Source organism: Acanthochromis polyacanthus, chromosome 15 (genome assembly GCF_021347895.1).
Source record: "Acanthochromis polyacanthus isolate Apoly-LR-REF ecotype Palm Island chromosome 15, KAUST_Apoly_ChrSc, whole genome shotgun sequence".
Taxonomy (NCBI): Eukaryota; Metazoa; Chordata; class Actinopteri; family Pomacentridae; genus Acanthochromis; species Acanthochromis polyacanthus.
In genome coordinates this window covers 17911503-17938980 of record NC_067127.1, presented here as the reverse complement: position 1 = coordinate 17938980, position 27478 = coordinate 17911503, and the positions used below count along the sequence as shown (strand labels likewise).

At 44.9% G+C, this 27478-nt stretch overlaps 1 protein-coding gene across 5 annotated transcripts in view; it reads right to left on the bottom strand.

The window, feature by feature from the left end:
* The window catches only part of fgfr2 (fibroblast growth factor receptor 2), a 40624-nt gene that overhangs the window by 3342 nt on the left and 9804 nt on the right, over positions 1–27478 (bottom strand). For 2 of the 5 annotated variants that reach the window (XM_022204434.2, XM_051959769.1), the window contains exons 3-16: positions 26541–26798; positions 25749–25823; positions 20519–20688; positions 18508–18631; positions 14506–14696; positions 13220–13364; positions 11278–11477; positions 10376–10515; positions 8084–8205; positions 7110–7220; positions 6257–6447; positions 5448–5570; positions 3586–3656; positions 477–614 (exon numbers count right to left, since the gene is read on the bottom strand). In XM_022204434.2, the coding sequence (XP_022060126.1) occupies positions 477–614; positions 3586–3656; positions 5448–5570; positions 6257–6447; positions 7110–7220; positions 8084–8205; positions 10376–10515; positions 11278–11477; positions 13220–13364; positions 14506–14696; positions 18508–18631; positions 20519–20688; positions 25749–25823; positions 26541–26798 (2059 nt within the window). Of the gene's footprint in view, positions 1–476; positions 615–3585; positions 3657–5447; positions 5571–6256; positions 6448–7109; positions 7221–8083; positions 8206–10375; positions 10516–11277; positions 11478–13219; positions 13365–14103; positions 14243–14505; positions 14697–18507; positions 18632–20518; positions 20689–25748; positions 25824–26540; positions 26799–27478 lie in introns of all 5 variants that reach the window. The other 3 variants (XM_022204438.2, XM_022204436.2, XM_022204440.2) reach the window with 3 other exon arrangements.

Sequence of the window (27478 nt, the reverse complement as noted above, 5' to 3'; positions counted from 1 at the left end):
TACCAGCTGAAATGCTTTATGCCTCTGGACTCAGGTGTTTCCATATCAAAGAATAACTCAAACCAGCAGGCGTTCTCTGACACCAGCTCATTTTCTTACATTCTGATGGCCTACTGCTGATCATAAACATGCCTCTCAGCGCTTTGGATTTTTTGAACGCTATAATGGATGCATGTCATGCACTGCCTTTGTGTCTGGCTCTACTTTTTTTTTTTTTTTTTTCACTCCATCGGCCCTCTGAGTGTGGCACCGTAGCAGAGCTGCGCCATTGTCCTGAGGACTGTAGAGGTCTTATTGTGAATGAGGACACTGATAGCAGACAGTCACAGCTGTGCAGAGGCCCGACAGAGTGGACACAGAGGTTCAGAGTCATGGATCTGATGAAGACTGGGCTGGCGTGTGAGATCTAATGTGTGTCCGGGTGGTCAGCTTGGGTGGAGAAGACGCCAGTTTTGCAGATAAAAAGCCAAACTTACAGCTCGTTGGTGCAGTTGCCGGGCTTGTCCATGCGATGGCCCTCTTTCAGCAACTTGAAGAGCTCTTCAACAGGAATGCCGGGGTAGGGTGAGCCCCCTAGGGTGAAGATCTCCCACATCAGCACCCCAAATGACCAGCTGGTAAGACAGAAAAAGACATTAAGTGGTGCCCAGGAGCTCCAAGTCTAATACAACCAACATCAGGCCTCTTGAGTGGGATTTATTTTACACTTTCTTTACATTGAGTCACTTGGCGAAGGGTTAGAGAAAATTACAAAAGTGTGACAGCAGTGGTGTCAATGCCCTCTTTCTACAGTCCAGTGACTTGTGGCGCAAACCCGCTGCCAGTGTGACTCTGGCCCTGATCTCAATGTTGGCTTTTGTGCCCGGGCTGGCTGGTCACACAGGCTGGCATTGTCAACTCACACCACACCAAAACAAACACCGGACCACCCACAGCAGACAAAAGAGAAGGAAAAGACAAAAGGCGTCCAGAGATGGCTGGTGACTATTAATTATTAACTACTTCCTCCTTGCAGCGTCCGGTTCTTAAATATCAGCGATTCCAGAGTGCTGATTTTAACACTGTTATGTTTGTATGGGCAAATAAAATCACTGTTGCGGTAACAGGGTGCTTCATTCATGTCCACACAAAGGCTGCATTATATTAAACAGACGCATTTATAAACACAACGTGCGCGTACGCAATCAGCCCATGTTAGTGGTCTAACTAGGCAAGAATGCATTGAGAGGCAGGCTAGGCATTTATCAGTTCTTCCATCTGTTTACACAACAAGCCAGCCAGGTTTGTTCTGTCCTCTATCGCTGGGTTGTATCTCGGCTCTTGTTGACACACTCATCTCTCCTTTCTGAGTCACTTTGTAACCATCGCTCAGCGCCTGTCAACCTGCTGGACTGCAAAGATTCGTGTCCACCTGCAACCAGCCATGACTTACCAAATAAACACGCACACAACAACATGCTCAGGGTCACTTTAACTGACCTGGTAGTCCATCTTACTAGGGTCCTTACGTGTTGCAGCCAACTACATACAGGAAGTATACTTGAAATAAATCAACCAATCTGCAAATGACTATATTAAAATCCTGCTCTGGTCATTAACTTAACCCATCTCTGCATCAAAACTAAATTTTTAAAATTTTTTACATGCATATAATCCCTTCCTGCCTTAGAAATGTCTTAGATGTAACTTTACACCATTCCTTCCTCCAGAATGTGCGTCTCTATGAAGTCCCTGCCTCTATTGCAACTCACGTTCGCTGCAGTTGGACTACACCATCTCACCTAGAACTCTGCTCTAACACTGTAAAACTCCTCCTGGCTACACCATGATTAGTTGTGTTCGAGTTTAAACTGGAAACCAATTCTAAAGAGTAATTACAATTTTAATAATGATACAGAAAACCCCACCCTGCAGGTCAACCAGATTGTTTTCTGGCATATATAAACACCTTATCTAGATGCCAACAAAGTAAAAACTTAAATTTCACATAAGGGGTTCTTTAACAAGGTTCAAATTCTAAAGTCATTCATGATCCGTTACATCCATAGCTCATGCAGTTGAGGTTCACGTTCTTTGTTGCTGAATTTTATGATGATCGACTGAAAGCAACATGAATATGAATGTCAGAAAAACAGTCAATACATGTACATAAATAAGCAAATCTGACAAAAATATGATGCTTGGCTCCGGTTTAAGAGCTACAGCCCAAGCCGTGCCACAGGATAATCTCTCTCCTGCTGCCTACACCACCCTGAGCTGAGTCCCTTGGGCCCATTTATCAAAAACAGCAATGGGCCAGTTTCATTGGAATTCATGTATTCATTTAATCTGATGTCATGTATAGATCGGCTCTGCCTCTGGTGATGTTTGAGCACAAGCCCCGCTCCACCTCCACCTCTCTTCCTTTTTCCACTCTACACGAAAAAGCCAATTACTAAAAGTGGGTGATGAATCCTAATTAGCACCGAGTTGATAGAGGACTACAGTGGTGCCTGCACAGCCTCCAGTTCACCCCCCTGTACTCCCCCAGGTTATTGATTAGTGCTGCGCTATGGAACATGAAGGGCATCATGTGTGTGTACACATATTATTTATGCGCTCAAACAAGTACACAAAGGCATGGACAGAAAAGTGAACCTCTATCCAAGTGCTTATCTGGATGAGCACTACGTTTAGTGTGCTACTGGTGTATGACTCAAACACGCACACTTACAAAACCTCCTTTCCCAGGGGTCAGCATGCAACGCATTTATCTAATTGCCACATACACATTCTGCCGCCAATGTCTGGAGCAGAAACTTCAAACAGCGCTGTCAGAACGCATGAGACTCAAACACCAAAAGGAGTGGGACGCTCTCCCTTTGTTCTGTTTTTAGAATGAGTACTCTTGATCTTAAAAAGAGAGAGACAGAGACGGATCAGCAATTCACATACCAGATGAATGAAAATAAGAATGCCGGGGTGAAGGGTAGAGGGATGGGTTTATTTTGATCATGGAAGTGCTCCAAAAAACGATGAGCCACATGTTCTGAGTGCCGCTGAACGGGGAGAGTGAAGGAGGTGGTGGATAGCAGGGGGTTAAAGGAGGGTGGCGGCAGAGAGGATGACGCCTGCGCTGGAGGGCTGCGGCAATTGTTGCCTTCAGAGATGTGTGGAGGCCTGAAAAAGGAGGAGGGGGGAGACTTCCGAGCCGAGCCGGACGGAGTGAATCGGAGGGAGGAGGTGGTGCTGGTGGGCTCCGGGCTCCTTCCAGGCCCTTTGAAGCCGGTCAGATTAGTAACACGGCATTGGCTCCAAGTCTAGCGTGAAATCCTCACTTTTGCCACAGACCGGCCAGCACTGGCCCCCTATAGCCACCCCCACCACCACCTAACACTCACCAACACTGCACCAAAACACCCACCCCTTGTTTCTACAGTCCTGAAAAACAACCTTTTGAATCTGACTTCAGGTTGCAGGAATTATCACTGATAGCACATTTTTCCGAATGAAAAGGTGTATTTGTATCACTGCTGCGTGTAATATGGATTTCGTATTATTTTTTAGTGCTTGCAGAGCAGAGAAACACTTTGTTTATATACTTACACATCACTCTGGTGTGTGTAGACCCGGTCAAAGAGTGCCTCTGGAGCCATCCACTTTACCGGGAGACGACCCTGTGGACACAAAGGTGAGAGGTCAAACAAAAATCTCCCCATAAACCAGCCCTGAAATGCAACAGTTTTGTCTGCATCAGCATGACTGAAATTATTCACTGCTGGAAGATCTCATTACTCCTGGAAAAGCTGATATGTGAAAGCAGTCTGGGGAATAAGGCACTACAGGCGCGAGTGTCTGGGAGGAGGATTCCCAGAGGAACATTTACATTGTTAAAGCAATAGAGCTGATAAACAGGGTCACAGATAAAGGAGAGAGTTTATCTCCATGTGCTATTAAAACACTGGCTGGGAAGCTAAGCATAGCTGACAAGACGACCCCAGTCGATATCTGCGTGGTAGCTTAATGGCAAGAATAATCTCATCAGATGCTGAATTATTAAATGGAGACGTTCACCTCAGTCAGTCCTTATACAATATTTCTTTCAGCTGCTGACAGACAATAAGCTAATTCATAACACATAATATATCATACTTGCATGTTTTCGATCATTGTATAAAGATTTGATTCCTTTGAGTCCGACAGTGGTGGAAAGTAACTAAGTACACTTACTCAAGTACACTTTTAAGGTATTTGTACTTTCCTTCAGTATTTCCACTTTGAACTTCCATTCCATTTCAGAGGTAAATATCTTACTTTCTATTCCACTATTTGACAGCTTCTGTTACTTTTAAGCTGACGATTTTAAACAATGTGCAATATAACATGGGTGTAAAATACATTTTTAAAGATTAAACTAGTAGTTGTTAATCTTTTTAGCTTCTGATGTCTAGAGTCACATTTCAGCTGTCTATGAGAAGTTAACGCTGCAACAAACTGTAATTTGTCCTTCTAAACTCTTCACAGTGTTTCATTTCAATTAATGTTCAAATGATCCAATATCTCACCAATAATGAAAGATTAGAGGACAAGGGCTATAAATTATAAACTTATTTTTGTATCAAAACTTGAGAAAACCGATGACCCCTCAGGTTTATCTGCTGTCCTTGCATGTAAAACTGTATATGAAGTAGAGATTAATGATTTAAGGATAATATCTAATGGCAATTTTCTTAGAGATTTTTCAATTTGAAATATATATTTTTAAAGCTTTAGCTCAATATCAATTAGATTTAAAACTTGATGGAACATTACCACATAAAAAACCATCCAAATATTAACTTCTCTACAATTGCTAATATAGAAGTACTTATACTCAAGTAGAATTCTCCATGCAGGACTTTTACTTGTATTTGTATACTGCACTACAAGCATGGCTCTGTCTATTTTGGTTTAATATAAATGATCATCACAGTCACTGCTGTCATTGTCCTAATCATCATTACCACCAACAGCATCAAATATTGTTGTTGTTGTCAGCTAGTTCTCAGCATGATTGTGCATGCGATGAAAAGGCAATCATGCATATTAAATGAGGATGTGCAGGCAGTGCTGCTCTGCGGTGGGAAAGAAAGACACCACTGGGCCGCTACCGAGATTTCAATTGTGTTCAAGCCTCTCCCCTCTCCCTCTCACTCCGTCTCTCTTTCGGGCTAATTGTATAAGTGTCGATGAAACCAAAAGAACAAGAGACTGAGGGGTAAACAAGGCAGAGTCTCCAGAAGCACTACATTCACAGGCTGCCTGGGAACCTGCAGCTTCTGCCAAGACACCAGCAGAGGAAAGGAGTGAGAAAGAACGACGAGGGGAAAGGAAGGAATTAGAGAGAAGCAAGAGAAGAGTGGACTAATCTCACACTGGGCCTAAATGTGCTCATCCCTCAATGTGCAGCGTGCAGGCTGAGGACTTACATTGGTTGTCTTTTTATAGTAGTCGATGTTGTGGACGTCCCTGGCCAGCCCGAAGTCAGCAATCTTCATGACGTTGCTCTCTGTGACCAGGACGTTCCTGGCTGCCAGGTCTCTGTGTATACACTGGGATGGAGAGAGTGAGAATAAAGGAAGGAGGGGGAGTGGAAAAAGTAAAGGGAAGAGAACAATAAGACCTCATTCCATATATAAATCAACTCTGGAACAGGTGCGCACTTAATTTGGAATGGTGTTAAAATGTTTGCGGTGCTTGTAATCATCCAGAAATCTCCTGCACAGAGGTAGCACTCCGCTCAATAGCATGACGCCACAGTGACTACACCAACACCAACATGCCTGGATAAGTAAAGATTCCTCACATAGTTTGCAACATACATGGTCGGAGTCGTGTCTGTGCATCAGCGCGCATGTGTGAGCATGTACGTATGTATGTTCTCTAGCGTGTGTGAGACAGTGAGCTCTGTCACATTCCAACAGTGAGAGGGAGCGTGAGGCTGCATTTGGCCAACATGGCTGTACCCCCATTGTGAAAACTTCACAATTCTTCTGCACAGAGGGGCTTTTGTCATGGATTGCGAGACAATGTGGGGATTGGGCAGGGGGTCAGAGTAGTGTTTTTAGGAGACAATATTCCCACAGTGACGCACAAACAAGCTGCCTACGTAAAACCCTTCTGGATACATCAAACTCTCTGTGTACTGGCACAGAGGCCTGTCTCCGGCAACCAGCGAGTGGGAGGTAGATGTGAGAACTGGACATTTTGTACGTGTTGGTGTTTGTCCTCTTCTTACCTTCTGTGATGCTAGGTACTCCATGCCCCGTGCCACCTGATAAGTGCAAGAGACCAGATCTTTAAAAGTGAGCTGTTCGTCTGAGACACGGGCGATGTCATAGGAGTATTCCATGCCGGGTGGCCGGCGGGCTCTGAGGTACTCCCGAAGGTTGCCTTTGGAGGCGTACTCTACTATCACATAGAGGGGACCTGAACAGAAACAAGATCCAAATCACTCACTCTGGCAGAAAGAGACACTGAACAGAATTTGTGATTTTCTTCCATGGAATAAAGAAAATCTGAAAGAAAAAAAAATTCAACCGACTGCTTGCTACAAGAAAATGACCGTTAAAACACATTTGAGAAAGTCTGGATAAAGAACACCGAGCAAACAGTCAAAAGCCATTTCCTGCAGAGCAAAGCAGGTGTGTTTGTGTTTTAAAAAGGCATAATTTCAAGTCGAATGCCAATTATTTATTTTCTTTTTATTGCACAAACATGATTTCTCTGATCTTAGATCTTTGCCTTTGAGGATAAAAGAAGCTTTCTCAGAATGCTCAACTCTTCACATTCAATTACAATCCAACCTTTCCATGTGACATTCAAATGGCTTCTAACATCTTGTCTTATACTGTTTCTCTGATGTGGTCTGATGACACATTTTATGAATTTGTTGAAACATGCAGCAACCTTGAGCATATTATACATAAAGTTAAAAACGTGGATCGAGCTGCCTCTAGAGCATCTAAAAAGCACCGTCTGATGCTGAATGCTAAACCTACAAATGATACAATCCTCATGGTGCACTGCTTTTCAGAAAAAAAATAATTGTCTTCTGATTCCTTTTATAAGTTGGCACTTTATAAACTCACCATCTTGTGTACAGGCCCCCAAGAGGTTAATGATGTTCTTATGTTTGCCGATCATCTTCATCATTTCCATCTCTGACACCAGGTCAGACAGGTCTTTCTCAGTGGCGTCATCTGACAGCAGAAGAAATTACATTGCACATTGTCAGGAAAAGGTCAGCAAAACAAACACACCCCAGTCCTGTCTTCCCTTTAACCCTGTGACTCAGGACTGTAGAGCCGCCCTGTCAGACAACACCTTGTTTTGTAGGTACTTCTGATTAAGTGCGGCTGACAGTCAATGCAGGCTAAAGTTACAGCAGCGGGGGAATCTCCTCACACAGACTACAGAGGCGTCCTTTCAGTGCCGGAGGGAGGGAGGAGAAGGAATTAAAGATGTTCAATCAGGATTCATTATCTTCTGCACAGGCTCCTTTTGTCATGGAACTGATTGAGCCTGTAGAGGTATCCAGATAGCCAGAATGGCATTGCCTGCATTCCTCCGCACCATTACCGTATCTGGAGTCATTCTAAAGAGCAGCTTTCCATTGTCAAGGTAGCTCCCAGAGCCTGCTGCTGTACCTGATCTAACCGTACCCCGCAACCCCAAACCAACCCAGTGCTCCCTCCTCTGCTGCTTTCATTAATCACAGCTAGCGTGACTTGCCTCTTTGTGTAGGTGCTGACTGAGCTCTAGCCAGCTGCTGCTCTGGGGTCAGGTATGTGACCGCCCCTAACCCTTACCTACCCAACCCGCCTCCCTCTAGCCGTCACTCAGCAACCACCAATAACGAATAATAACGACAGCCCCAGGCTCCACCTTGCACCTTTGCTGAACCCTCACTGGAGCATAAATCACCTTTAAAATGTTCTCAGCTTGCCCAGAAGATACAATGAAGCAGTGTACATCTTATCCCAGCGGTCTGATTATAAGCACAAGTCAGACATTTGACAATACAACCTCACTGTGATTGTGCAGCAGCAGGAGACTTGCTTACCTTTCAGCATCTTGACTGCAACAGTGACAGCCTCCTTGGGTTTGTCCTTATCGATGCCCAGGGCCTCTGCCATTACAACTTGGCCAAAGCAGCCTTCACCCAGAGGTTTGCCCAGGGTCAACCTACAGCCAACACAGAGTGGGAGACAAGAAAAAGAGACATGAAGCTGATTAGTGGCTGAAACACAAACTAAAACACCTCAATCTGATCTGACTGCTGCATCGATTCACCCCCAGCACAGGAAAAAAGAGGTTAAATAGAGTGTGAGATCGAGGGAGTTAATGAAACCAGGCACCAGGCCAGTTTCTCAACCTCATTCTAGCTGTTTTTTTACTAGATCGCTCTCTCTGTTTCAATCAGATTGTGTCTGTGTGAGTGCTTTATTGGCGCGGTGACTGCAGCCTGTGCCAGGGCAGTAGGTAGGAAGGCAGACATGGCAACGATAATCACCTGATAAAGCCAGGGAGAGGCACTCATTTCTAAACTGTTTACCCTGTCTTGGCATGTTTCAATATACACTCTTTACAAGTCATTACACAGGGCTTACCTTCGCCCCGACACATTAGCCTGTGAAGGATGGAATTCTGGCTTTGTGTTGCTCTAGAGGTGGGCCTGACTGCAGCACCAGATGGAAATCTAAGTCTTATTTTACTGTAAGTCTTGTCACGATAGCTGGTGTTCAAACACTGATTTAGCATTGACATAGTGAAGATATTTCACTCAAACACACTATTCATCACAGCCAAAACACCCATCTGATTCCTACTTTTCCATTTGATTGACAGGTGTTGGCCTCACCCCTAAGGCCCAGTGTCTCGGCTATGTAAACACTCACACTACGCAATGCAATGCTGACAGCCCGAGGCCGGCGCCCTGCCGTAGTAACACAATCCCCTATCTGTCCACACACACTCTCCATGCTCAATGGCAACCATTCTGTCCATCCAGCCACACATAATCGATGTTATTTTTCCTCCACGCAAACCGCAAACGTTAGCATTCCTTAGCGTTCTGTGGGCCCAACATGATCCCTCAGGCGCTGGGATGACAGGCGAGGAATAAAGACCCAAACAGAGAGGCACACAGAGATTGATTCAGGCCAGACAAAACATCCCCCTTTGGTTCGTTCATCAATTAAAATCAAAACTTCTCACTAGAATGCCATTCGGCATGCACACAGAGAGTCTAGCATTACATCAGAAATGTTTTTTCACTGATGGCAAAATTTATGATCCAAGCTCCTTTTACAGCCACTTTTAACAAAAGACAGACATTCATGTGTAGAGTTTGGGATTTTCCCTTTTCTTTCAAAACCCAAGGCCTCAGTTGGGTATTAAAATACTGTAACCTTTGCCGTCCTATTAAATCAACCCTTAAGCTTATCACTGGCCACTGCAAGTGTGACTAACCGAAACCTCAGCGGTGTTAATTCCTCTGGTATGAAACAGAGCAAACACTCCTAGACCAAACATGCAGATGAAAGCTGCGAGCAATAACCACTAATTAGCACAGCTTCAGTCCATACCAACAGAAGCATGTGTGTGTGTGTGTGTGACTACGGATGAGTGAGAGTGTGACGTAGCTGCAGTTGTAATGATGAGGCAGAGGGCAGGGTGCCAAGTTCAGGTCATTTTACTACAGCACAAACAGATGAATCAGTGGTCTTTATCTCAGCTACCACAACCACTATTCACCAGTTAGTCATTATCGCCGGCACTTTTCATCTGCAAAAATTGTTATCTGATCATTTAGCAGCTGAGATACAATCAGACAGATGCTCTTTATGTTGTGATGTTGGTGCCATTGGCTCCTGAAATGCCTCCTGTTCGCTAAAGATAGTTATATTGGAATTGAGGACAAGAGCAGAGGGTGGAGTGCTAAAAGCTGTGGTGCATACCGTCAAGTATGCACTGTATGCAAGCTATGAATCCTGAGTGTGTTATTATGAGTAGCCCCTTTCAGATGAAAGTGGCTTGGGAGAGCAGATCAGCATTTTCATCTGTGTTATGCTTTATGCAGGAGCTGAATCAGATTTACATAATTATGTATTTTGCATTTTGCAAAATGGTGAGACATGAAATTAGGACTAAGTCATAATTACTATTTCCTCTGTAAAACATCTTTATGATTCACTGAAACAACCCAAAATCCTTTTAAAAAAAGCTAATGTGAAATTCTGCCATGTACTTTCACTTCCAAAATAAGACCAGCGAGCAGGTGATACTGGCAGAGAGGATGGTGGATGTTACAGGACAAGGCAGCAGTTCATTAAAAGAAACCGACATCTCTCACCTGTCTCTGGCAAACTCCCACCGTGGATCCTCAGGGAGGTCGTACTCAGGAATCGGCTCATCGTGTGCAGAGCTGCGCCGGGTTGTGATGCGAACAAGCGGCGTACTAGAGTTCATTGAAGAGCTCGAGTCTGCCGACACCTACAGGAAAAGAGAGATGGCTGATCACCGCGGTCTGGGTTCAGAGGTCAGATAGAGCTCCAAGGCATCACTAGAGGAGTTACTGTGCATGTATGTGTGATTGACTGATTGACTTTAATTGAAATTAATAACAATGCAAATATGACACATTAATATGAATAGTATGTCTTTAATTTCCACACTTAATGCTTTAATATCACGATAATATCTGTCTCTAGGCCAGAGACTAGATTTCAGGGATGATTAAGAAGTGAGCAACAACAGTAATTTTGATGAATGTGGTTAATTCCTCAGCTCCGTCACAGTCCTCGGGGCTCATCTCTCCTCTCTCCACCCTCACCTTACCTTGACACAGGAATCAGTCTCTCCCGAGAGTGTAATCCAACACTCTATGTACCTTTTGGTTTTCCTTGAGGGAAAACTGTGGCTCACATACAGGAAAAAAAGAATTGGCTGCAGTTTCAGGCAGCAGTGCTGACTTGTACAGAAAAGCACGCTTCCTAAATGAGGCTGCAGGTAGATTCTTAAAATAGAGTTTCCTATACTAAGGTGTGTTTGATTCTTTTGTCTACAAAACCTATAATTATTTTTACAAATGGTTAAACCATGCAGCCTTTATTATATATATTTTTTATCATCATTCAAGATCACACTCCTATGCATTCTATAGTGTGCTACAATTGTATTTCTGCAGCATTTCTGCAGTTTGTGTTTTTCTCCTCCAGGGGTGTTAGATGCCTTTAGAACTCTTTATCTACTTTCTGTTACCTGGCGGCGCAGAGGGATCTGCTTGCTGAGTTTGTGGACCGCTGGTTGGCCACCAAAGTCGGGCTTCTTTGCGGTGTTCCTCATGCGACACACCACCACAATGCCCACCATGCAGGCGATGAGGAAGACACCGGAACAGTATATTGCGATCTCCACATAGTCCGGGGGAATCGGCCCTGGGGATTTCTCGAGGGCTGAGGAAAATAATGGGAGGCAATGAGACGGAGGTCAAGAAAGTTAGAGGAAAACTCTCACTATCGCTCTCTCACACACAGTTCTCCGTTTGAACAGACACACATGGACATCAGACAGACAAACAGAGACAGATGCTCTGGCGGTGACTCATTTGTAAATATAATCACCATCAGCAGGCGAGCTAAACAGAAATTATTCTGTAGCATCATCACCTTTCCCAGGTTACCAGCATGTCTGCTTTTTTTGTTAATATAACAGGACTGTGCAGCGCTGAACAGTCTAAACAGATTTCACTCAGCCAGCACAAGCAGGCCTGCATATGTCTGCATTCTGTGCTAATGTTGGAGACACGCGAGCACAAGCACAAACACACACCCACGGACGACGGAACAATACGCGCTTCACTTCAGATTGCAAACAAGGGAGAGCGGTGTCCTTCATGCTTGTATATGGCCTAAACTTCCTGTCGAGGAAATGGGTTGAGTTTGTGTGTGTGTGTGTGTGTGTGTGTGTGTGTGTGTGTGTGTGTGTGTGTGTGTGTGTGTGTGTGTGTGTGTGTGCTATAGAAACGGACTGTTCCATAATGCATAGCCCTCCAGACCACAAACAAGACTCTTGTGCAGCACAGCCAACCAAACAGCCCATCAGCCAGCTGGAGGTGAAGTTACATGTAGGAACCTTTCTCCTGTCTGCCTTGTATCTGCTGGTTCAAAAACCACAGCGTGCACACACACAGTCTCGAAGGCACCAGCAGGGCAGATAGAACACATCGGGGGCAATAAATATTCCATATTACTCCCAGAGGAAAGGGCTTGTCTGTGATTATTATTTGTATTGTTTACAGGCAGAACACAACTGTGATCTTGTTACAGCTTTAAGGTTGGTTTGATAGCGGCTGCAGACAGTCAGCTACTTCCATCAGTTTCATTTAATGCCCTATGTGCTTGTGGCTCCAACTTGAGCAGAAATGATTGCCTATTTAGCCTGGAATGAACTTGTGCAGACACTGACACTAAGTTTTATGTATTCTATCCTTTGGTATGCGTAATTACAGGCCACACTTACAGCAACGGACAAAAATAGGGCAAAACAAGTTGATAAATGAGGACACGCACAATTGGACAAACATTCACATGCATGAGTCAGTGGCTGTGTAGAAGTGGAGAGGTGTGGCCCCGATAATTGAGAAAGTTAAGCCAACGTGAAGCGAGTGTTGAGCTTTACCTTTCGACCTTTATTTCGAGGAGAAATAAGAATCTTAAAAGAGGCCAATTATCAGAGCCAGAAAGAGGTTGGAGAAGATTTTGAGGCAAAAAAGAGAAATATTTAAACAGATTTCTTTGACATGCAGACTCAGAGCTAGAGAGTGGAACTAAAGGAACACAAATCCTCCCCAGCTTTTGGAGTCCAGAGACACTCGAGCTGCTCTGGGAGCCCCCGTTCTGTCTCAGAGTTATAATAAGTCACTGGCAAACAGCACCATTATCTGCACTGAGCTCTCAACAGCTCACCAATCCCGATAATAATATAGAATATGTGCTCCCTGCTCTTGCATTACATTGTGTTGGATGTTGACTGTGTTGGCTCGTGGAAGTAATCTAATATTTGAGCTGCGCGAATTGGAGTCCGCAGGGAGGATTTGCCTTCCACTGAGGTCATAGAAGTGACACAGTCCAACCGTTTTAGACAAGAATGAAAAACGGAAAAAGGAAAAGAGAGGAAAGTATCCGAGTGTGTATACCTGGAAGCACCGTCAACCAAGCAGTGTGATAGGAGATCCCAATAGAATTACCCGCCAAGCACGTATACTCCCCAGCATCTTCAAATGTTACATTGGGCAAGTAGAGAACTTCTATCTCCTTATCTGTGGTGTTTACACCTGCGGTCTGGGAGAGGAGAAGAGGAAGAGGAAAAAGGGGACAGTGTAAAGGTAGAAAGCCAGGGTTGAAGACAAGAGCAGAAATGAGAGAGGACAAACCACAGAGAAAAGGATGGGGGAGGACAGGGAGAGGGAGAAAGAGAAAAAAATGAGACCCACAACACCAAGAGAGAAATTAGAGGAGCTGGATGGCGTCCATCGTTGAGGTCCCATCTGGGGGAAAAGGATGTTTTCAGGAGTAAGGAGGAGGAGGATACACAGATAGATCCCAATACGCCACCAAAACACAAGAAAGTAGAACCAGTACACCAAAAATAAGAACCAAACAGGTTCCCATCACCCACAGAGCCTGCTAATAGAAGCACACATTGAACTGGATACATGCACAAACAAACACAGAGAGCATGGAGAGCACTGCAACACCACACACCATCTCGACACAGCTTGCAAGACAGACAGAGGTGGAAGAAAAATGTAAGACAAGAAAAGGAGAGATGCAAGCTGTGACAGGCTCTCGGTGTGCAGGCCCAACCAGTGCTTCCGTGGCGGCACCGGCCTCGGCAGTGGAGGGCGAAGCTGAAACACAAGGGTGTAACATTGAAGGGGAGAGAAGGTCTGTGAACCCAAGGACCACCAAGAGACCACCAGCAGGACCACCACAGCACAGCAGGTCAGGAACAGAGCCCGGGGAAACCCCACTGGTAGGGAGGGAGGGTAGGTGGGTCAGGTCGGGTCTCAAGGGTTACCTGGGATGACAGTGAGCCAGCCCGACTGGCTGGCCTCGCCTATATAATTGGAGACTTTACAGATATACTCTCCAGCATCCTCCTCTGTCACGTTGTTGAGGGTGAGCATCTCCACGTCTGAGCTGTTAATGCCTGAACGCTGCAATCCACACATACACATACTTCAGACGTGAGCATCACACAAATGAGTAATCAGACAGAACATGACTATGGATCTGCAGGAGAGGACAGAGTAGGAAGCACCACCAAGAACCTATCAAGTCATGAGGGAGGGAATATAATTAGTTCCTAAAATGACTTGAAATTCAGCTTAAATACCTGCAATCACTGACAAAATGTGGAAACAAGGGGGAAAAAAGGGAAGGGTTGGAGTGTAATGAATCTAAGAAGTAAAGAATGTACCTTTAACACTCTGACATAGGGGTGTCCATCAGGGCCATAGCGGCTGCCATTCTGAGTGATATGCTTTAGCCACTGGATGTGAGGCTGGGCATCGCTGTAGACCTTGCAGACGAAGCGGGCGTCATCTCCAACATGTACGGAGGTGTTAGCCGGGAGCCCAGCCTGGAGGATAGGCCGGTGAGGGGACCGCTCTGTTGACAGGGAGGGATAGTTTTAGGGGGCTGGTTCAGGAGGCGCCTCAAAAAGTCAATCTGATATACTGAAAAAGCAGAACTTTAAACACAGGTAGACTCTCGACTGAGCTGCCTCTTTCTTATCTGAGAAGTTTTTAAAGACTTAACGCAAAACAAAGAGGCATCAGCATCTATCTCTAAAAGATAAACAGCTCAGGTGGAGGAGGGCTTCCATAACGTTGTGTGTGTGTGTGTGTGTGTGTGTGTGTGTGTGTGTGTGTGTGTGTGTGTGTGTGTGTGTGTGTGTGTGTGTGTGTGTGTGTGTGTTGTCCATGAGGAGTGGCTTAAGCTAAACTATGTGCCAGTCTTGGAAAGTGAAAGACCTCCATAGCACCCCCACATCTCCAGCTATCTGCATTCTTCTACAAGCAAACATTTGGCCAGCGAATCCAAACAGAGCGAGACCTGTGGAACAATGCCCCCTTTCAAACTACTACCCGGCCTTCACAACCTCACCGAGGCGCCCACCAACCCCCACACTGACAGCAACCACCCGCTGCCACCTCACACACACACACACACACAAAATGACATCACTCAGTCTGGAGCACTGGAGAGTCTTTCCAAAACAAAGCCTTAAGGTAGGTGCAGTGGATTCATTCATGTATATGTGTGTATAAGGCTGGGGGTGGGTCATGGGGGGTGGTCAGAGGGTGGGTTTAAGGAGGACTAAAAAAAGGGAATTAGCAGGGTGAGTGAGGGAGAGAAAAGGGATCAACAGATGGTCGGTGAAGAAACTAGGAGGCATTGACTTCTTCCATATGTCCGTCTGCCTGTCTGTCTTCCTACTCCATCTTTTTTGAAATCTGTCAGATCAGATGATTCCCACCCTTCCTGGCTCTCTTCCAGTCTCCCTCCTCCTTCCCGCACATTCCTACAGCGAGCCTTGTTTATTGTCTCTTTTTATTTGCCCCCCTTTTTTCTTCTCTTCTTCCATCTTTCACAAGCCTTGTCGCCCTCTCGATCTCTTCAGATCGACTAAAATCTAGCACTCCACCGTCCAGGAATCTCTTTGTAAGACCTATCAAATGTTATTTACTACAGCAAGCAAAAGGAAAAAAGCAGTCAACTTTGAAACCGTTTCAAAAACGCAGACAAACATGCTGGCATGAAATTAATTCCGTCCTTCATTACAGGTCGATCCAAATGTTAGCTGGAGCATTTCGGGCTGCATAGCGGACGACTCAGACCAAATAACATAATGTGTGTATAGTGTGAGAAAAAAGGCCACATCATCATTATGGAAAAAACCCCAAAACAATAAAAGTTTGTGGAGCAATTCTCTCTTAAATTAGAAAAAGGAATATCTTGGATGTGTGTGTCTGCTGCATGTCTCATATTATGGGGACATAAATCTGTTTGCTCAGTCGCACTGTGGGGATCTGTCTCTCTTTTGGGAAGTCCCCGTAACGTAAATAATGAAGTTTTGTATGAAGACTTGGTTTAAGGTTAGGCAAGTGGTAGTTATGGTTCGGATTAGGCTAAATCTCCAGGAAATGAACGTAAGTCAATGCAATGTCCTCTAAAATAATGGAAAACAATGTGTATGTGTGTGGGCTCAGGAGGAGAGAAGTTTCTTTACAGCCTACTGAACGCACTCAAGAATTTAAGCAGGGAAAGATGTGAAGGAAGAAGAGAAGAGAAGTGGTAAAAGAAGGATTCAAAAAAGCTAAGCCAAGTTGTCCTCTCTGTCTGCAGAACAAAATAGGAAAAAAACAGGTCCTAGTTATGGTTTCCATGTATCAAAACAAGTGAAAGAGGAGAGCCTGCAGCGCTTTCTTCTGTTTTTTGGGACCGATATTGAGTGGCCCGTTTCAAAACTGAATCCATTTATCAATTAAGTCATTAGTGAAGTAATTTGATGGCAGCAGTGGTGGGATAGAGGCAGAAAGGAACGTGAGGAGACACACCAGGGGTAATTCCATGGTGTCCCATGCAAGACCAGTGAACTCTGGGTAACCTGCCGGCTTGGCACACAAGGGACCTGAGGGTCAGGGAGGGGCAGAGGAGGAGGAAGAGCGCAGCACGGCACAGGATGGCATGGGGTTACCCACAAAGTGCCGCGCAGCCGCCGGGTGCCACGGTTCTTATTGAAAAAGCCGGGATCTGTTTTAACTCCTCATTTGTCCACTCGCCATGTGCCTCTGCTTGTAGATGTCCAACTGCGGCCTCTTTCTCCAGAGGCCAGTTTGAACCAGAAAGGGCTGGCTCCTTTTGGTTTTAATAGCTGATCCTGTAGGTCATTTGGGTAAAAAAAAAAAAAAAAAAAGACTGATAAGAACAGTCTTTTCTGTCTCTGTTTCCCCTCCTTTTCTATTTCTCCTCCTCTCCCACCCTCTGTCCACCCCACTATAATGGAGCAAAATGAAGCAAGAGATTGCAGGGGGGCAGTGGCGGCGGAGCCAGACGTGGAGGGGGTTTACTGCTCTGCAATAAAACAGAACAAAAACAGAAATATGCAGTCTGAAGGAGAGCTGTAGCAAACTCCAGAGGGAGGCAGAGCAGGAGGCCGGAGTTGGGGAGCATGTGTGGACCTTCATGCGTTTGTGTGCATTGCCTATACATTCACTAAACCTTCAGGTATTTAACATTCATCTAATATAATGTTAAAATAATACCCCTTATTGCCGTGGAGATGCTAATCAAAACAGTGAAAGTGTGGAATTACAGTAGGGCTGCTCACGAACTAGTGCTGGATAAATTTTGCATCATAATTCTGTACACATAAAATACAAACGCATGGATGGCCAGTAGCCTCTAACTGTCTTTCTGTTACTCAGGCTGCTCGAGCTTCATGTCTCCCCTGGTTATCTGTGCTCTATTGATCAAGCTTTAGAAGAATAACTGTGTCAGATAAACTTTGATGTGGACCAATTGCTCACAGAGCAGTTCGAGCGAGGCCAAAAGAGAGCGGGTCCACATCAATGTAAGAGCAAAGTCGGTGCACAAACACACACACATGCTAGCATTGATCTACTATCTTGATCTCACTCCCCTTGTTGTCCCCGCTGTCAATCGATTCTGCAAATGGAGCGGAAAAACACTCTTTGCTTTCTGTGCTCCAAAGGTCAGAAAAGAGGGGTTGACTGAGTTGGGCCTGAACTCACTGTGATAGTGCTGAGACCAGCACTCAGTGTCCTCACTAAACGATAGTCCTCATCATACCTGAGCTAGACTTAAGCGTTCAGTTAAACCAAAACAGAAACAAACAAAAAACATATTTGTATACTTGGTCTAGTCTTGGTCTTGACACTAAGCCATACAGGTAGTTTTTTAAAACTTAATTTACAGATTTTATTGTTTTCTGAGCTAAGGTTTATTTAATACTAGTGGTATTTTTGTGATTTGGGTGAGATGATCCTTCAAATGGACACTGAACATCTGTTTCCACCTGCCAGGAATTTAGATGGGAGGAGGTGAGCATGATGTACAAAGAAAATCAAAACTGTGACATGAAAACTGCCACAACCTCATGTGAAACTCATGCTTATGATTATTTGATCAAATACATGAAGCAGTATTTCACAATAAAGAACTACTGTACTACACATGAATGAGAACTACATTAAAACTGCTGACATATTCCTCTTAAGCTTCCACACACTTGGCAGCGCTCCTTGACCTCCACCTGCATCCACAGTGCACCTGGGCAATCAAGCAGGACACTATTCTCACTGTGGGAACTCCTTCCGCTGGCCTCCCCTCCCTCCATCTCTTCACTCACACCCCTTTGTTAGCCTCACACAGGTGTACGGTGCGTAGTACTTACCCACAACGTCCAGGGTGTAGGTATGGTTGATGGATCCAAACTCGTTCTCCACCAAACAGGTGTAGTTGCCCTTGTCTGATGGCACCACGCTCTCCATGATCAGGGTCCAGTGCTGGCTGCGCACCTGGGGACAGAAATACACACCAACAAATATGTAGCCATTAAGTTGGCATTAACAGGCATGAAGAGCTAGTGCTAAATGACAAGGATGAGAAAGGAAAATGGCAGAGGGGATTTGGTTGGAAGCGTCAGAGACGAGCAAGACGACAATACTGAAGCTGATGACAGGTTGATTCCACCAGAATGATTCTCCGAAATGAGAATAGTTTCTTTTTTCCCTGCAGATTACATCCACCGATGGGAAAAAATATCCCAATTTCTTTAACATTATTAGTTCTTTCCAGAGTCCTGAGAAGGAGAAAAGTACAAAAAGCAATTGGATAAAGTTGCAAATACACCTAATACAGTCCTTCGTTCTTCTATGTAATCTTCTAATTCTTCCGTCAGTCATTTTATGTAACAAACGCCACCCTTGTAGGGTACGCAGCTATTCACAATTATTGAATTATAGTTTCACGTATGTGTGGAATCCACAGGTGTGAGCTAACAATAGCGTTTCCTTCTGCAGACTGAAGGCGAACAGAAGCTGCTGCTTGTACAGGCCTACATTTCACACAATGGAGAGATTATACCACAGGGCTGGGCTCAGGTACAGCTTTTGTCTGACGTTTGTTGACAATAAGAGAGAAATGAACTGCCTGCAGTGTATGTGACAGCCCGACTGTATCGTTTTCGTCACGTCGTGGCTGTTTTTTGTCTAAGCTGTAATGAGCCTGCTGAAAGCCAAAAGGGAAGCGACATTAGCAGCTACATCAACATAAGCTGCTCCTAAACTTTCCTGGCAGGGAGATGCGTTTCCTCATAAACCATCAGTCATTAACCAGGAGCCTCGGACTCGTTCAGCATCACTGGCTCTATTCATAAATTAATTTCATAACTGTCTGTTTAAACTCTTGCTCCACTCTATCAGTATGGCTCCAGCATATACAGTAAAGGCTGCTTGTTTGGAGACACAAAGAGAAGGAAAACAGCTAAACTATAATCCATGTAGACTCTGTCACAGGACAGGAATTTACATTAGTTGTAACTGTTTTCAGCCTTTTTTCATTCAAAGAGGAAATAAAACTCAACCGCACTAGTTTGATTTTCCCATGACATGTAGAATTGGGTATTTTCAGTGCATATAAATCAGCTCGGTATGTTTATTTCCCAAAACAGGGCTAAGACGGGAGGCATTTTCACAATCTAAGCAAAGCTCTTTATTTGGAATCATGCTGGAATGTCATACGCATTAAAGGCTACAACTGGCGGGAATTAAAGTGATGATCAGCAAGTTTGGTTTTCTTTATGCAGAATGTATAAACAGAGATATTAACCTGAACACTGCATCACCTCTGAACATTAAACAGCTCAGCAATACTGTTTGTAAATCACACTTCTTGACAATAGGCTCACATACTGGAATTCCATACTTCAACTCCAACCAGATCCAGTGGGACCTGTTCTCCCTGATTGAGTTACCTCAACATTCTGAACTCATTTCAACCCTGACAATACCTACTCTCTCTATACGTTACTGTCTGGGGGCATTTAACCCTTAAATTCCAGGCTTACGTTTCTAATTGTTGGGGGTAAAGAACCATTTCAAGTTACAGTGAGAGGCTCTGCAAAGTATCCTGGTGAGAAGAGGTGCACGGATGAGCAATTCCAATTTCACACCAGAAACCCTGCGCTCGTTTCCTCTGCCTACTCTCCTCCCGTCTCTCCAGCGAAGGGTGGAAAAGGGGTGAAAGGACAGAAAGAGGATGATTGGAAGGAGGAGGCTCTGCATCCCCCTTGGAAATGCATTTTGGAAACAGACAGAAACACTGTAGCACAGAAAGAAAAGCAAGAGAAGGCAGTAGGAATGACATCTGCAATAAAAACTATGATGTATTACTGTTTATCCTACCTTATACCCTCCCATGCGGTCCTCTTGGCGGAAAGGCCTGCTGTTTTTAAGCCAGCGCAGCTTGGGCCGGGGGTTGCCTCCTGCAGCACAGCGGAACTTGACTGTGTTGGCAGCTGGCACCGCATGCAGCTTCTTCTCCATCTTGGCAGATGAGGTCCAATACGGAGCGCCTAGAACCAGAGAGCAGTTGGTATTCAGTCTGATTCCTTAATCATGTCCTCGGCATTAACGGTTTGGCTTCAGGGCCTTGGACTGGCTCAGGCTGATATACATAGAAGAGTGACTGCAGAAGACTTAAACCTGAACCGTTCCTCACACCACCACAGACCGGCCCCCCACCCCTCGGCAACACTGGCTGACCCGCCGTCTGCATAACACAACCCAGAGCTCCACGCTCACACAGTTAAACAAAAACACACTCTTTCCCCATAGTCTCCGCGGGGTGTTGCAGAAGGGGGAAAAAACATCAGCTCTGAGGGGAGAATGTGCCTGGGCGTTGCCAAGAGGGTAACTAGACCATCACATTCAATTTCATCTCATTCCACTTTGCAGCTTTTTTCCTCCCTCCACTTCCTCCAATTACCATAGCTACCCTGTTTATCTGCCTGTCACTTGACTAGATATGAGCGGCAGGACCAGGGATGCTTATCACACTTGGAAAATCATTATGTGCCGTCAGGGGAGAAAATGAATGTCACATTTAACGAAGGATTTCAGAGGTCTCAGCGCACACTTTAGTCCAGATTTTTATCGACGTCGAACTGCCAAACACCACTTCTCCTACTGAAATCTGTCACCTTCCTTGTGTTTTGTCCATTCCCAAGGCTGCTTCTTTTCTCCCAGTTTTTCTGTCTCTCGGTCAGCTGGATTTTCCTCCGAACTCCCCACCCTCCCCTTCTCTCTGCACCTGGGAGCATGATTGCCTAAGCAGATGGGACTCAGAGGGGAAGAAAAACTCCAAGTCAAACAACAACTCAAACGGTCTGCCACACCATCACTTCCTCTTCGTATACCAGGACTACGAGCAACAGAGGGAATACCCACAGATAAGGCCACTGCTGACTTCAGTATGACCCTCAGCATAAGTTTACATCCCGAGAGAATATCGACTTCAAGCGCCCTTCCCCCCGCCTCTCTCCAATCTGCATACTATCAGACACCTCCCATCATTTTCTCTGGCACGCAGAACCGGACAAGTCGAGCATACTTGGATAGTAAAGTCAGTAAACATTGCTCTTCCTTCCTGAATGCATGCATACCCTAAGTGCCTAAACTATAATTAGTCTTTCCCCCTTTCTTCTTCCTCCTCACTTTCACTATCTCTGCCTCTCTTCCTCCGTCTTCACCTCTCAGTCCGCTTCATTTTTCCTCCGTCTACTCTCCCTGTCAACACTCAGTCCGGTCAGACAGAGACAGATTAGGTGGAGACTAGCCCATCACGTGTCCGACTCTCCACAACGACCTCTGACCCCAGACTGGCAGCCTGGGTCAGGGGATGAGGTTGGGACATTAAAGGTGAGCAGTGCCTTTTCCCATGCTCTCTCTCCGGAGGGGCAGCACTTCAAACGCGATGACCCTCAGACCTCCCTCCAGATGAAGCCAAACTCTTGCTTGGCCCAACTGCTGTGGCCTCCAGGAGCCCCCACCGCCCCCAAAGCCCCGTGCATCCGGATCCCCACTCACGGCTGTTTATCCTAAGCTGGCCCGGGGTGAGCTGAGGTTATCTAACTCAGGCGCTATGAGTCAAGATTTTTTTTCTCTGCGAGTTCCCCAGAGCACAAAGAAACTCCAAAACATCAATGTTCCAAAGTAGTATTTCATTGTTGAGATTATTTCTTGTTTAACTGTGATGTCCTCCAGCGCTTAAACTCAAGTTGAACAAGGCAACTCTGCACAGTGGATTATTAGGACCACAGGAGGAAAAAATGGACTCAGTTTCAAGAGATTCTGTCCTATGAAAAGCTTGTATCCTCAAAATGCCAACTTTGCTCTTGTTGATACAGCAATGCTTTATCATTTTGCCAAATTTAAGACACAGTTTCCACAGTTTCTTCTTGGTTAAACTTAAAACTTCAGATCTTGCATGTCACATATTTTGAAATGTAGCTGATAAGACTATTCCTACCTTTTGCTACTAAAGTAAAAAAACATTACATCTTGACAAATGGATGTGTGGCAGTCTAAGAAACCATAAGAGTTATTCAGCGTAACACTTACAAACTCAACTAACCCAAACTGTGTGAAATGTTTGATCGGATGTGATCGACAGTCAGATCAACTCATCAATTCTCATCTCACTATGATTTAGACATTGCAAAACCCTCATTGTTTCACACAGATTCATTACAGTGCCTTTTTCAGGATTTTTCAAGTCCTGCCAACTGGAAATAAGTCAGCTGAGTTCCAAAATGAAAATCATTGTAGAGAAAATGTAAGAAGCTGAAAAACTTTCGTTAAAGGTATGACTTTTTCAAAGCAACCTTGCAACCCTTTAATTACAAAAAAAAAAACAATGACTCTGCGTACAACAAGTTTTAATGTAATAACATTACACCATCTGTATACTTTTTCAAAATATATTTTAAATGGAACATATTGTTAGTCCAGTTAATCAGCAAATCAAATATCTGTCTGAGCTCCAGGTGGACTGTCATCATGGCTTACACATTAATACTAGGACATAAAATAGCTATTTAGTAAGCCTCTCCTCCAACGCTACAAAATGACTACATTTATCATAAAGGAGGAAGAGCAAAAACTAAACAGGAGGGACACTGAGCAGGAGTGTAAAGGAAAAGACTGTGGTTAAACTGCATGTCACTAGTTTTTTGATACATGTATTTAATAGATATTTTTATTGAAAATAAGTGCACTTATAGACAGATTGTAGATCTACTTAAGCAAACAGAGACACTAAACATGCTTATTTAATTGCTTATTTAATTCTAGCAATTTTGTGTAATTATCACTAAATTATTATTGAATCAAATGCAACACAAAAAAAAAAATCAAAAAGCAACATTCTACATCGGCCGTCAACCACTCTACATTCTAAGTATTGGAACTGCTGAATGAAAAAACCGTATCAGACGACCACCAATATAAAAACTGTGTAACAGCAGTGGCAAATTTTTTCAGCTTAAAGTTGCACACGCAAGATCATAACAAAGGTAATTTTTTTTATGTGTTAGCTGCAAGCTTTATGATTCAGTCTTGACTTCTGGTTTAGCAGGTGAGATGTGTTTTTCCCTCTGTAAAGATCTTTTAATGTTCAGCTTTAAGTCAAGGGGAGGCACAGTGAGCAATGACGTAATCAAGACTGAGCATAAGTGTCAACAGGAGAGAAAATGTAACTGAACACAGAAAGCAAAGCACCACGTGGCTTTTTGACTTCATCATGACATCAGTGCTCCCTCCCCCACCCTCCCCTCCACCCACCACCCTCAACACAGCCCCCCCCTCTCTCTCTCTCAGATCCCTGTAGAGGCTCTTCCATGTCTCCTCCAATAACACCACCCACTGCTGACAATGGACAAACACTCTGGACCCATTTTCTCCGTTTTTTTTTTTTTTCTTGTACTGGCTTGTGTTGTTCAACCTTCTGCGCAAAGTTAAATCAAAATGCTCTGTTTTGCAGTGGCCTGATGCCCAGCCCATTCTGAGTGCTCCAGAAAAAGCAGCCACGAATATAAAGCTACACCCCACTCTCTCCACTCTCACTCCCTCCCACGCCTGCATGCACCCTCCTCCTCGCTGCAGTTCTCGGCCCAAGGCCAAGGCTCCACGCCATGCTCAGAGAAGTGTTGGTACCGATCCAACGCACTCCACTCTCCCCCTGCCTCTTCCCCCACCACCCCCCCCCTTCCTCCCCCCCTTTCTTTTAATAATAATCTCGGTTTTGAATTTTCAGAAACACACACGGCGAGAAAATGCAACTGTACTGCCAGAACAGCTTTCTCTTTGTTTTCAAACAGCTTATTACCACCAGAATGGCTGGATCTTTTCCCTCTCCCCCATTTTTTCCTCTTGCTGTGCTCCTCTCTCTCCCTCTCTCTCGCTCCCCCCATATTTAATGGATTTCAGGCAATTACAGTCAGCCCAAAAGTGGAGGAGGAGAACTCACGGTGAGACGCAATGCGTGTGGAGAATTTTAACAAGATGTGGAAGCCCTCATCTTTACTTCTTGTGAGTGTGTATGTGAAAGCAAGCATGTGTACACGCAGCTGCATAAACACATTGCTACCCCAGATACTCGCCAATGCATAGACAAACTTTGGTAAAAACTTTCTCTTTCTCACACACACACACACACACACACTGGCCCATCAGGTGGGTAACTGGGTCCAGATGGGCGTCTTTCATAATGGATGAGCCCAGCTGACTGACTGGCTGGCTACATGGCTCCATGGGGCCTGACTACCTGGGAGACACTAGCTGGAGGAATGTCAGGAATCCCTGTATTCCCTGGAGCGTCTAGCCTGGAAGACACGCACATAACAACACACATACACACACACACATACTCCGAAATCTCACAGCATAGGCCTGGACAGGAATGCTAAGGTATAGAATAGCAGGGATGTGGGTGAAAGGCAGATTTGACGTGAGTTTTGGTGTTGTTAAAAGCTAGTCTTCTTCCAAACCGAAAGAACAGAGCCTATCCGCTTTCTGTTCAGCCTTAATCATAATCGCACAGTCTGAATTGTGTTAATAAACACTGACAAAGCTAAGTAGATTATTTCGCTTAGGGATTAAGCCTTTGTAAGTGTTTGGCTATCACAATCAGCATTCCAGACTTATGTTCTGACATGCTGTTAGGGACTGTTCATTATTTATCTGCAGCACTGCTTAAAGCACGGTTTGCACACTTTTCACAGCCCTTCTTTAGGACTTTATAGGCTTTACATATTACTTGTGTGAAGTCCACAAAAGCAAAGGCACACACACATATGTATGGCTGCACATGTTGTTGCTTTTCTTTCCAAATTTTCCTTCTATCTTCTTTCATCACTTAAATGCTGCTGTAAAAACGTAAGTACAGTTGTCAGCACTCAAATGCACTTGCATTTAACAGAGAAGGTGACTGTGGAGGAAGTGGACATGTCAGATCAGTGCACATTCAGGCTTCTACTGTATGTTTAACATATTTTGCTGAGTGGTGCCAAATCTACAGGGAGGGGAACGCATCCCTAACTCATTCATTCCCTTTGTCTGTTCCTCCCATACTCACTTATCTGCTCTCCATCCGCCCCAGTGTCCTCCGATCGCTCTGTATCGTCCTCATCATCCCCCGACGAGATGGCATCTGCACAGAGTAACCACGGTTACTGCCACCCTCTCGCAACCCATGCACATACACCGCAATGCATTCTGAAATATTTCATGCTGTCACATCCTCGCAAACTTGAAAGCAACAGACATGTAAAAGAATCGATAGAGTGGGGCTATTTTTTTTAAATAAAACTGGTCAGCTTGGCCAAACATCAGGTCTGATATTCAAATTTTTTCATATTATCTGTATTGCTATTTTTTAGGGTAGTCACCATTTTGTGACCTCCAGTAATTTTCTGCCAACTGTGCTGTCTGATTGGTTACACATCACGAGTAATACCCCATTAACAATGAAAGACAGATGTTGAAAAGTGGTCTGCAGACAAAACTGTGAAACGAAAGCTTTTCAACAAAATGCTGCATTGCAGTTTGCATCATTCTAAATTTTGACACCAGGAATTTCCATTTTTGCTGCAAATGTATATCACTTCCAAATATTAGGAATCAGGCTCCTTGATTAATAATCGGTATCAGCCCTGAAAGAACCACCCAAGTCCTCCTCTAATCTGGTCAAACGCTGCTTTCGTTGTACACACATGCACTCACCAGACCCCATTTAGAAAGAACACATCTCAGGCTGTTTATCCATAACCACATATCCTCCATGGCCACTTCTCATCCAATCACAGTTCAACCCTGAATCTCCAAACTTGCTGTCCCATCCTGACCTGTCCTGTTCTGCCTGACTCACCTGTGACATTGACTATGAAGCAGACCGTGTCTTTGCCCACACTGGTGCAGGCGTACAGGCCTGAATCCTTGGGCGTGGCATCACGGATCTGCAGCACCTCCTGCTCTATCAGCGTGCGGTTGTTGGTGCCCAGAGAGCTGCCATCTTTGGTCCAGGTGATGGTCCCCGTCGCCGGCAGAGGGCAGCTCAGCTTCAGCACCTCCCCCGGGTGCACTGAGCACACCGTGGGCTTAGAAATTTGGTATTTGTTCGATGCCTCTGCAGAGCAAACGGGGTGGGAGGAAGCGGAAGTGTGTGGGGGGGGGGGGGGGGGGGGGGGTTGAAGGGTGGGGGGGGGAAAGGAGGACGAAGTGAAGTAGGAAAAGGGTGCACAGGGAGGAGGAAAGAGAGGTGGGAGAGGAAGAAACAAGCCATAGTGTAAGAAACAAAACACCACATAACCCCCAATGGATGCACTTAAATCAACTTATGCAGGAGGAGCAAAACAGAAAAGAGGAGGCCCATTTTATAAACCGTCACACCAACATGTCATTACCATAAACGCCCAGTCAGTCAATTGAACCCTTGGAAACCCAGTTCCGTGAAGTGTGCAGTGTGATTGGCATGTACAGGTTCAGTGCATGCAGTTACGGCCATAGCAGCATGTGTAGAGAAACGAAAAACAATCGATGCCTTGCTGAGCGTTGAAAAACTTGAGCATCACTGTAGTTGAGACATCCCTCCCCAACCTCCCATCCCTCTCAGCGCAGATGCCAAGCAGCCAGTGTGTGTGGGTGAGCAGGAGCAGTGCAGAAAGATATCTGCAGCCTAAAAAAAAAAAAAGGGTAACACAACTCCAGCACGTCTGCCCATCAGAAAAGAAAGCAGCCAGAAAGGTCTAGGACGGAAGCAGTTGTCAGGCAGGGGAAGTGAGACGGAGCGGGGTGGGGATGGGGTTG